The sequence below is a fragment of the Tenrec ecaudatus genome, chromosome 1 (genome assembly GCF_050624435.1).
Source record: "Tenrec ecaudatus isolate mTenEca1 chromosome 1, mTenEca1.hap1, whole genome shotgun sequence".
Lineage (NCBI taxonomy): Eukaryota > Metazoa > Chordata > Mammalia > Afrosoricida > Tenrecidae > Tenrec > Tenrec ecaudatus.
Window position 1 is genome coordinate 124,595,448 of NC_134530.1, and position 12,140 is coordinate 124,607,587.

General features: G+C 41.1%; 1 protein-coding gene across 2 annotated transcripts in view; it reads left to right on the forward strand.

The window, feature by feature from the left end:
* The window catches only part of RPAP2 (RNA polymerase II associated protein 2), a 98,730-nt gene that overhangs the window by 47,066 nt on the left and 39,524 nt on the right, over window positions 1-12,140 (forward strand). For both annotated transcript variants that reach the window (XM_075558412.1, XM_075558404.1), the window contains exon 10: window positions 475-555. In XM_075558412.1, the coding sequence (XP_075414527.1) occupies window positions 475-555 (81 nt within the window). The remainder of the gene's footprint in view (window positions 1-474; window positions 556-12,140) is intronic.

The following is a 12,140-nucleotide window of genomic DNA, read 5'->3' on the forward strand; positions in this document are numbered from 1 at the left end:
AATTTTTTTGCACTAAGACTATTTCTGTAGCAAGCACTTTTTTATGTTTATCTGAAACTTTTTTCGCGGTGGAACTGTTGGGCTAAGGAACCTTCACCACCTGTAAAGTCTTAGTATGTGTTGTTAGATGGGTACCAATGTTTACATCACCGTCTGGGAGCAGCTCTGGCTCTGCATTCTCTTACTCTCGTTCTAATATCTAAAAGTAAGGAAGGAAGAAAAACTAGAGACATGATAGTAGCCAAAGTCATTTTTTGTCTTTTAAGTGCTTATCACTCTGTAACATGGACTCCAAAGGGGGATGTGGAGATATTGTAAGATTTTTCCTTATAACTTTTTGCTAGTCATAACCTAGCCAAACTTTGTTGAAATTATAACTGCTTCTACCTAAATGCCATGGGAAATTCAAACTTGAACATGGCCCCAAAACTGCAAATTATATTTTAAAGGAAATATAATTTTTTTAATTTTCAGATTGCCTGGACTTTTGGGGCCTCTTCAGATTGCATTAGGAGATATTTACACGCAACTAAAAAATCTTGTCCGAACTTTCAGGTTAGTATTAAATAAAAGTCTTCTAGGCTATTTTTGACTTTATGTGATGGCTTTGAAGGATCCACAGGTAACAAAGTCATGAAGAAAGGTTTGTGATGTACCTTTAGTGTCTTAGATCTCAGTACAGTGTTGTTTTCCCCACAGCTCAACAGCATTGCCTTGGTCCTCTGTTAAATACAATACCTAATTTACCCCCCAATTTTTTTAAATCATATTATTGGGGGGCTCTTACAAATTTTATAACAGTCCATAATTCAATTGTATTTAGCACACCCTGTGCATGTGTTGCCATCAACAGTTCCAAAACATTTTCTTTCCATTTGATATAAGCTCCTCTTTTTTCCCCCTCCCACCCACACTCTCCCAACCTCATGAATCCTTGATCAATTATATATTATTATTATTTCATGTCTCACACTGTCCATTGTCTCCCTTTACCCACATTTCTGTTATTCATCACCCTGGAGGATAGGCTATCTATCCAACCTTGTTATGGGTTCCCCGTTTCTTCCTACCCCCGCCCCAACCATCCCCCTACCCTCATGATATCACTACTGTCCCGAGGATTTTATCTGTTCTGAATTTCATGTGTTGAAAACTCTTATCCAACAATGTGTACTCCAGTCTAGCTGGATTTGTAAGGTAGAAGAACTAAGTCATGGTACTTCTACCCAGGGGGGATTGGGGGGGGGGCGGTTGAAGAGCATTCAGGAACTAGAGGAATTTTGTGGGTTTCATTGGGGCTATACTGGACCCTGGTTGAATCGTCCCTTCCTTGTAACCCTTCTGTGAGGGGTGTCCAATTGTCCACAGATGGGTTTTGGGCCTACACTCCATTCCCCCCACCCTTTCACCTCAATATAATTGTTTATTGTGGATCTTTTGAGACCTGATCCTGTTGACACTTCATGAAGTGTCACACAGACTGGCATGCTTCTTCCATGTGGCCTTATTTGCTTCCTGGCTAGATGGTTGCTTGTTTAACTTCAAGCTTTTAAGAACCCAGACACTGTATCTTTTGATAGCCAGATACCATCTACTTTCTTCACCACATTTGATTATATACCCACTTTTTCTTCATCAATCAAGAAGCCATATTTTCAGAATTCCTTGGGGACTTAGTTACTTTGCTCCCTGTGTTGTTCTTGGTTGACTAGAGAAAGAAATCAGATATACTTTATATCAGAAAGTAATTGTACATTAAGAAAACATGCTAGTCCAGTCCAGATCAAGTCCATAAGTCTGATATTATTACATATATAGATATTAGTCAATAAATTACTCTTTAGACTCACGCAGCCATGCAATGACACTGAATCCAAGAGGATCACAGGCTAGTGAGTGCAAAGTCTTGTGGATCCAGTGGCAGTGGAAGCGTCTCTGCGCTGGCAAGGGTCTCCACATGACTTGTCCAGCTCTAGGGCTCTAGCATAGCTACCTGTGTCTTGTCAGCAGCAAAAACGAAGCAGAGTCTGTGTGTCCCACCTCCAGCAAACTGTTTATCTCCTTAGCACCTCCAAAATGAGATCATCAAGCTGTGACCTAATTGACAAGTTTACATTCCACCCCTTCACAAGGTGACACCAGATTTTGTAATAACCACACTCCCCTTGCTACCGTGTTGTACTCCCTTCACGTTTCACCCTGATGTGCATGGGGCAGACCTGCACACTTTCCACACAGTGTCTTCAGTGCTGTCCCCCTAGTATTATGGGTCAGTGAGGGAAGATCATGCCTCATGGAGGGGCCGGCCTGACAGCCCTCTCAATTTACTCAAATCTTCATACACATAACTTTGGGTAATTTATTTGTACATGGGGAAACCTAACAATAGCTCACTGCCATTGAGGCGATTTTGACTCAGCCACCCTCTAGAGGGTTTCTGGAGTGTAAGTCTTCACAGAAGACGACGGTCTCCTCCTCCTAGGAAGCGCAGCAGCTGGTGGGTGTGAACCACCAGCTTTATGGTTAGCAGCCCAGTCCTTATCCCACAGCACCACCAGGGCTGCTCAACCTTCTAGTCCGCGGGGAATATGATCACTGATACAAAGACGGTTAGTCAGTGACAGCTTAGATAAGATCTTCAAAGGGGGCTTAAAAATGTTCTTAGAAAATCTGTATTTCGATTCCATTTTCCATGAACTGTTTGAAGCCCCTCATCTGGCAGGTGCCAGCAGCACTGTGGTTAATACAAACGAAACATGATGCCCACACTGTGAAGAACTTTCCTCCAGAAGATAAGGTGAATACCGTGAACGTGCAACAGAGTAGGCAGTTTTTAATACTGACTTGTGTACAAGTACAAGGTACAGAAGTAGAGATAAAGGGAGACTAAAGAACTGATAGTACTTGAAGTTGGAATTTCCTGAAACTATTAATAAGGAGGGCTTACCCCGCACCAAGCATGGGACTAGGTGGCTAAGCACTGTGTCAGGAGAACGGCACAAGTGCACGTCTCAGCAGTTGGCAAATGACCAAGGAATTGCCTAATACTAAAGTCTGATAGCACCAACATACATAATGGACTTCTGAGGTATAAGAATCAACCCATCCAAAAGATTTTTTTAACATTTTATTAGGGGCTCATACAACTCTTATCACAATCCATGCATATACATACATCAATTGTATAAAGCACATCCATACATTCTTTGCCCTAATCACTCTCAAAGCATTTGCTCTCCACTTAAACCCTCTGCATCAGGTCCTCTTTTTTTTCCCCTCCCTCCCCCAAAAGATTATTTTTATAGCTTATTATTGCGAATAGTAGTGGGCATAATTTTAAGGTTCAAACTTGTTAATACAAGCATTCTATAGAATGTTCCTTAGAGGCAAGGATGGTGAGACGTTGTCTCACGCATGTGTCAGGAGAGACCAGTCCCTGGGGAAGGACATCATCGTGATTGGTGAAATAGAGGGGCATTGAAAAAAAGGAAGGCCCTCAATTGACGCAGTGACTGCAGCAGTGGGCTCAAGCATGAGATCAAGGGCGAGCATGGTTCAGGACCGGGCAGCATTTCCTTCTGTTGTGCATGGAGTCGGAACCCTCTCTTTACCACTAATCACCACAGAATCACACCACACACACGCCCCCTTTCCACTGAAATAACACTTTCCAGTACACCACAGGCTAACTCAGAGAAAAGTCGTGTTTGTTTTAAGTAATGTTTTAATTAGGGTAGAGGTTTACATTTCAGATAAAGCTTTTTAATAAAGTGTTTACTAGAACAATTTCACATTGGGAACCGCTATCTGGTCAGTTATATATATATTTTTTGTTCCAACAGCCCTGTAGTTACAATCAATCCTTATTAGATCCTAACTAGTTAAAATCTGTTGTGGAATATATTATCATCAACTTTGGAGAAGAATGTCTTGCTTAGTGGAGTTCAACAGAAAAAGAGCAAAACCCTCAATGAGGTGGACTGACACAGTGGCAGCAACAGTGGGCTCAAACAAGAAGGGTTGTGAGGGTGATACAAGACCAGGCAGGTGTTCATTCTGTTGTGCAGAAGATTGTGGTGAGTCAGAGTCTACTCTTCCTCTCTGTACATTGCCGTCAAGCTAACTCCAAATCACAGAGACCCTACATAGAGCAGAGTCAAACGGTTCCTTAGGTTTCTGAGACTACAAATCTTTACAAAGCGGACAGCCTCATCTACTGCAGAATGGCGGGTGGAGTTGAACCGTTTACCTTGCAGTTAGCAATCCACAGTGCCACCAAGGCTCCTGTTGACTCGACAGCATCTAGCAACCAAAAGACCAAACCCACTGCCCTCAAATTGAACTTTCAATTCGCAGCCCAATGCTTAAGCCAAGGCTCTTTAAGTAGTTATATGTATGATAAACTAAACAAATGTATCATACTGGAAGTTACAGAAGCCTATGAGAGCAGTTCTTTAGGGGTTACTGGAGCCAAAGTCAACTCATTGGCAGTGGGATGGTGGGTTCAGCAGGGAATGAACCTTGTCGGGTGGGGAAGGCATTGGCATCATTAGGGGCAACCTTCCAGAAGTAGTGACGGTTAAAACTGAGACATGAGGATGATACTTAAGCCATTTGAATTGTATTGTTTTTCTCAGTCTCTGAAATGATAGCCTTTTTGATGTAGTTATCCAAACATTGGTTTCGTTTCTGTGTTAGTCCGGGTAGACTAGCAGGGGTCTTCAAACTTTTTAAACAGGGGGCCGACCAGTTCACTGTCCATCAGACCCATTGGAGGGCTGGACTATAGTTTTAAAAAAAAGAAACACCATGAACAAATTCCTATGCACATACATTGCACATTTCTTATTTTGAAGTAAAAAACAAAACTGGGCAAAAACACCCAGCGGGCCAGATAAATGTCCTTGGAGGGCCCCATGTGGCACGCGGGCTGTAGTTTGAGGACCCCTGAACTAGAGAAACAAATTCATATGTAAAGGGTAATTGTATAATAGAAAGCAGCCCAGATCAAGTCCTTAATTCTAATATTAGCCCAAATGTCCGATAACAAGCCCTCTTCAGACTCACGAAACACATGCAATGACGCCAAATGCAGGAAGATCACAGGCCAGTCTTGTGGGTCCAGCGGTGGTACAAGCATCTCAATGCTGGCAGGGGGGGTCTCTACATGGCTTCTCCAGTTCCCAGGGCACGGGGTCTGTCAGCAAAGTGCCATGTGTCTTGTCACTAGAGCGTATGTAAGGGAGTGAGCAGAGAGTCTCTCCCGCCTTCAAGGAGGAAAAACAAGATTTCCCAGAATTCTCAGGGGAAGGCTATGCCTACACAGAGGCCTCATTGTCTATTTCCTGACTGACAGCTTACACTCCACCCCTACACTCGTAATCCTCAAATTGACACCAGATTATGTAACTAGAACAGTTTCCTCAGATACATACCACAGTAACATCTGGTAGTCCATGTGAATTGAAGAGTACAATAAATAGAGAATCAAAACCCAGGATTCCAGACTCAAATTTTTCTGTCAAGATAAAGACCCAATGGACCTGACGGAGTCGTTATAAAAGGTTCTGTAAGAAGTTCTACCATTCGTTATATCTATAGTATTAATACCAAAGATGTAATGCATACACATGTGTAGGTTTACTGACATCTATGTAATATGTGTACTAAGCAGTAATGCACTTATAAACATAGTAAAAAGAGTATATATATTCATCTCATTTACGTAGTCCTATGGATTCCCTGAAGAGTGTTCTTTACTTGTGAAACCAAACCTCCTTGTGACACGTAAACGAGCCAAGTTGAGGCGCGGTGTTCTTCAGTTCCAGACTGCAGATATCATGAGTCTTGCAGATGTCCTTTTTTGCTTTTATATTAATAAACTGTCATCAACCTTTTCTGTCATTCCTGCTAGCGAAGTTTAAGTCTCTATCAGTTGTTTTGGCATTGGTACATTACATTTAAAATCAAATTCAGTGTTTATTTTTAACTTACTATAAATTAAATTATGTACAACCATCATTAATTATAATTAGTACACGCAGGCCATCAACTTCCTTCATGCTTGTGAGAAAGCTATCATCAGTTGCTGGCGTACAGAGTGACTGTGGTAGGTCAGGTCTGCTTGGCCTTCAGATTCTGATGGCAACTTCCGAGGGTGTGTAACTAACCATTTGTAGGTTGGGCTTCCAGGTGAAGCCTCTGGAAAGAAATGCTACCGTGATGACAGTGACTAATGGTGAGAGGTTTTTTTGGTCAACAATATTGACAGTGAGAAAGAGTTGATATAAACAGCATCTTTCCTTTTGAAATGATAATCAATAGTAGGAACTTGGAGAACAGTGGTTCTCGAGCCAGTGGAGCATCGAAATGACCTAGCGTGCTCCTGACAACTACAGATGCCTGGCTGTCCCCCTCGAGATTGAGTTTCCTTTGGTCAGGCTTAGGCCCACATTTTAGTAGATTTTAAAAGCTCCCCAGATGATTCTAATGTGCAGCCAGAGTGAAGAGCCGATGTTAGAACTGAAACAGTAAGCAGCTTTTCCATCTCTTTGAAGAACCTTTCCCCTGTGCACAGGGCTGTCACTTCCACTGAATGGCGTTGCAGTCATCTATCTGGAATGCTATACTGAATAGCCTCTCAACACGGTACCTCTTTTGTAATGACTCAGTCATCAGTGTTGACTCAAGATAGCTTTCCAAAGGTGTACTCGAATGTGAATTACATTTTGATACAAAGTTCTTTTTAAATTTCCTAAGTGACAAATCAAGGTATTTTTCTGAATCTGTTGAATTTTCAATAATATACTTGAAGCTATGAGCATCTTAAGTGTTTTCTAGCAAATGTTACTATTTGTGTTTTGACATCACTCAGACAGTAATATGTTTTTTGTTTTTTAATATGTTTTCAATTAGCAGCTAAACTGGAAATTATTTTGACTTAGAGGAAAAATATAAGAGCAAGTAAACTTTGCTGTTCTGCCACGGGAAATAATTTTGCTGTGAAAGCAAAGGCCTTGTCTCTTATTTGCCTTTTCCCGGGTGCCTGGGACAGTTGTACAGAAAAGGCACTAACCTCAGTTTTTGATAAATGAATAAGTGAATTATTGAACATTTGTCGGGTTTTATCTTGGGAAGATTTGAGTACAATAGAAAGGGAGTTCTTTTTAGAGCAATATTTGCTTTTTTTTTTTTTTCTTAATTCTTTGGCCTTTTTTGGTTTTGTGTTCAATTCTGCCATAAAACTGTTTTTTTATTATAGCAAGACCAAGTGAACCGCTCCTTGGGGTGTCCACGGCTGTGTATTTTTCCAGGAGCAGGCGGCCTCGCCTCCCCGTAGGTCTTAATCCTCAGCCGTGCAGTTAGTAGCCTTGCAGTTAACCCACTGGGCTGCAGGGCTGCTTGCCATAGGTGCAGCAGTAAACTCAAGACAAAAGCCTCGCCCCTTAGGCACTGTGCATTCTTCTGTATCCTATATATAAAAACAGTGCTGATGTTTCAATTTCCTTTAGGGTGGCCTAAAGGAAGGAGAAGGAGAAATTCACGGAGGCTATTTGTGTACAGGCCTAAAAAGAGGAGGAAGCGGTGTTGCTGTGTGTCGAAGCTTATCAGACGGAGGGCATGGGAGATTGCAGCAGCTCTGAAGCAGGAGCAGGCCTGGTGTAGTCACAGGGCACTGATGATACAGTGCGACTGCAATAAGGAGCAAAGGCAAGGGTTAAAACAGGATCAGAGAGGACTGGGCTTGGGATGGGTATGGTACACACCATACAGGCTTGTAACCATGGTCTTCTTTTTTTATTCTAAGTGAGAGAACAATTGGTAGATTCTGAACACTGAAATGACCTGATTTGACATACATTTTAATAGATACCAGTGGCAAGGAGATCCATTAGGAAATTATTTGGTACCTTATGCAAAAATACGGTATAAAAGCACGATAAAAAATAAGTGGTAATAAAAAGGATCAGATGGTAGACATTTTAAAAGCAGAACTGTCAGGATTTGGTGGTTAGTTGGCCGTGTTTTGTGCAGAGACAAGATTTTTGGCCTGATAAACTGATTCTAGAAGGAGAGGGTATCCATTTATTGAGATGAGGTGACTGAAGAAGGACTCTTTTGTGGGGGAAGAAGAACGCACTTGGCTGTTAGAACTTTTGAGATGTCTGTTATACATTCAAAGGAGCCCTGGTGGCATAGTGGTTATGCATTCAGTTGCAACCTGCAAAGTCAGCAGTTCAAAACCAGCAATGACTCCGCAGGAGAAAGACAGGACTTTGTACTCTCGTAAACAACTATAGGCTTCAAAATTCACAGGGGCAGTTCTATCCTGCCCTATAGGGTCACTATCAGTCACTATCGACTCGATGGCAGTGAGTTTGAATTTTGGTATTGCACCTTCAAGTGGAGATGTCAAGTCGGCAATTGAACATAGAGGTTCAGCTGGAGATACCGATTTGATGGTTTCATCATGTTTATTGTTTGGTACCTTCAAGTCATACTCATAACCCCAACCCATACTACCTGGTCCTGACCCTTCCTCACAGGCAATTTTGTTTGAGCTCATTGTAGCTGTCTTAATATTGAAAAGCTAGGAGATTGAATGACTTCACCAAGGAAATGGGGATATACAGAAAGAAGAAGAGATCCAAAGTCAGAACTATGGGCCTTCCAATAGTAAGAGGTTTGAGTAGATGAGAAGGAACCAGCAGAAGAGAACTGAGGCAGTGTGCCGGGGAGAGGATGCCGGGCTGGGGCAGGAGGAGCAACCAGGCAAGTGAGAACCAGGAGTAAAGTGTTCCGGGGACAAAGGAGTGATCATTGTGTCAAATGCTGTGGATGAGAATGGAGAACAGGATCAGTTGGATCTGGTCTTTTATATGTTTAATTCTCACAATTAAACCATGCTCCTATTTTACTTAAGTTAAAAAAAGTTTAAAAGCCATTGAGTAACTTGTTTAAGGTAAAAGTCTAGTACTAAGTACTAGTGACAGCTGTAGATATTGAACCTATCAACCACTCCACCTTTACATCATCTTGACATTTTTAAACTTTTTTAAACTATGGAAACATACAAATAATGTAACAAAAACAATATGCTTAATTAATGGCTTTTATTGTTTTGTAATGTTTAACTCAGATGTTCAGGTTTTAATAAGAGAAGGAAAATATTGTGGATTTATTCATTCACACAAATATTAATTGAATACTTACTGACTCTGCTGTAGACAGTAGTGAAGAATACAACAATTCTGTAGTGAGGTAAGGGAAAACAGCAATCATGTTAACAAGTGATACATGCAGAGGGAAAAGAAGAAAAATATACAGCAGTCAGAAGAACGGGAGTGTCTGGGTGGAAAATGAGGTGCAGGGTGTACTTTTTAACAGGGGTCTGATAGGTCGTATTTTAAGATGACATTCTATAGTCAAGGCTTGAAGTAGTCGCCCTTGAGTCATGTTGGTTTCAGGTGGAGGGAACAGCCTGCAAAGCTGCTAAGATGTGGACTTGATGTTGTTTCTCTTCCCCAAACCATTCTCCGTCCTCCCACTCCAGAAGCAACTCATAATGTATTTGAAGTATATCTTTATAGTATTTGCTTTAATACTTTTAATATGTGTATGTGTGTAAATGAACATATTGTCTACTCTTGATTTATATAATGTTATACTGTACTTGCTTTCTTTCATTCAAATTTATGAACAAAATATGTGAATCTACTTTATTGATTTTAACAGCTATTATACTGTGAATGTGCCATAATTTATCATTAGTATATGCTGTTGCAAAAAAGTATTGCATTAACTATTTTCATATACATCTTGTTTTCTATAAGTGAAATGAGTATTTTTATGCTTTATTGCTAAAATTAAACTATTCATATGCCTTTTCAACTTTCTTAGATATTGCTCAATTGTTTGCATCAACTATTTGAAAGTTATTGTTTTTGCATGTCATCGTTAATCTCTGATATTGTCAGTCTTTCATTTTGCTGGTGTGATAGAATTAATTTTTTATTTTCAGATTTTCAGACTACTAGTGATATTGAGCTCTTTTGGAAATGTTTGTGGCCATTCATCTTTTTTCTATAAACTGCCTGCCCTATCATTTGATGTTTTCTTATTGATTTATACTATTGCTCTCTCCTAATAGCACTCTCTGTTTTACTGATAGGTTTGATAATTCATTGCATTGGCCAAACAGAATTCATAGTGCTCATGGTTGTAGGGCTTATTAAAGGAGGTAACAGGTTACAAATCAGGTAAGAAGTACTCAAGATAGAGTTATGCAGTAAGTACAGTACTTTCTCTGCCGTGCCCACAGGCAGGCCGCTCCCTGGCCCTGAGCCTCTTGGCTTAGCCTCTGCCCTGCTCCAGTGATGCTACAAAGCTCCGTTGGGGCTGATAACAGTTAATACCCAAAGGACATCCCACTCTGCTGTAAGCCTCAACCTGAAGGCATTCAACTCCAGCTCCATGGGTCAGCAAGCCCAGCTCCCCAATTACTTCAGAAGACTCCCTCCACCGTAACCCAGCCTCCTACACAAAGCATTCGTTGTACGTCTGGGCAGTCCATCACTCTGGCTCCTGGTTCTTCTGTTGCCATTCTTCTGGTGTCAAAGATGTCTGCTAGATCAAGGAAGTTCAATATGCAGGGAGCTCGGGCTCCAAAAGATATGCTCCCCTCCTGGCTCTCCTCTCTTGCCACTTATAAGATCCCGCCTCCTGCTTCTGAGATGGTTCATTTTAGACCCAGCAGGATCTAAGTTATAAGCACACACATCTGAATCCTATCAGTATCTTCCCTCACCTTGTGTTTCCTAAACCCATCAGGAAAAGTTGGTTTGGTGGGAGTTGCAGACTATCACTAGAAGAACCACATAAAATGATTCTTTTCGCTGCATTTTTTTTAAAAGATCATTTTATTGGGGGCTCTTACAACTCATAATAATCCATACATCAGTTGTAGCAAGTATATTTGTACGCATATTGCCATCATTCTTTTCTAGACATTTACTTCCTATTGAGCCCTTGGTACCAACTGCTCTTTTTTTCCCTCCCTCCCTACCCCCACCCTCATAACCCCATGATAAATTATGAATTATTATTATTTTCTTACACAGATCACTGTCTCCTTTCCCCCATGGTTTCTGTTGTTCCTCCCCAGAGGGATGTGTGTGGTTGTGTGCTGATCATTGCCATTGGTTCCGCCTTTTTCCCCTCCTCTACCCACCTTCCCCCTACCCTTCTGATATCACAGAATCCTGTTCCTGGATTCCATGTGTCGTGAGCTCTTATCTGTACTTGTGTTCTTGCTCCAGTCTAACCCGCAGTGAAAGGCAGCACTGGGGTCATGGTAGTGGGGAGTGAGGAAGCCTCAAGGAACCAGATGAATATTGTGTGTTTGATCGATGCTTTACTGCACCCTGGTTGACTCATCTCTTCCTTGTGACCCTGCTATGAAGGGATGTCCCATTGTCTGTAGATGGGCTTTGGGTCTCTGACCCACCTTGTTCTGAACAGTGTAGTTTTGTTTGTTTGTTTGTTATGGGTCTTCTAATGCCTGTTACTCCGTTGACAACACCTCATGACCACACAGGATGGAGTGACACTGCAGCTTTTAAATTTTTATTTCAGTTGATCTTTCTGAATGCTTTCTGAGAAAGATAATATGGAAGTACCTTTAATATGCAGATGACATAATTGTGCTTGCTGAAGGTGAGCACTTGAAGGATTTGCTGATGAAGATCAAGGACTGAAGCTTTCAGTCTGGGTTACAGCTCAGTGTAAAGAAAAACAAAATCTTCACAACTGGACCAATAGGTAGTATCATCATAAATGGAGAAATAGTTGAAATTGTCAAGAATTTCATCTTGTTTGGATTTATGATCATTGCTCATGGAAGCAGCAGTCAGATCAAAAGACAAGTTGCATTGGGTAAATCTGCTGTACATATCTTTATTATTAAATATCAAGGGGATATTTGTTTCATATGCATGTTGAAAGTTGGACATTAAATAAGGAAGACCATAGACAAATCGATGCATTTGAAATGGGGTGTTAGCAAAGAACACAGAAAGGACCATGGCTACCAAAGCAACTAACAAATCTGCCTTGGCCAAAGTACAGACACTTCCTTAGAG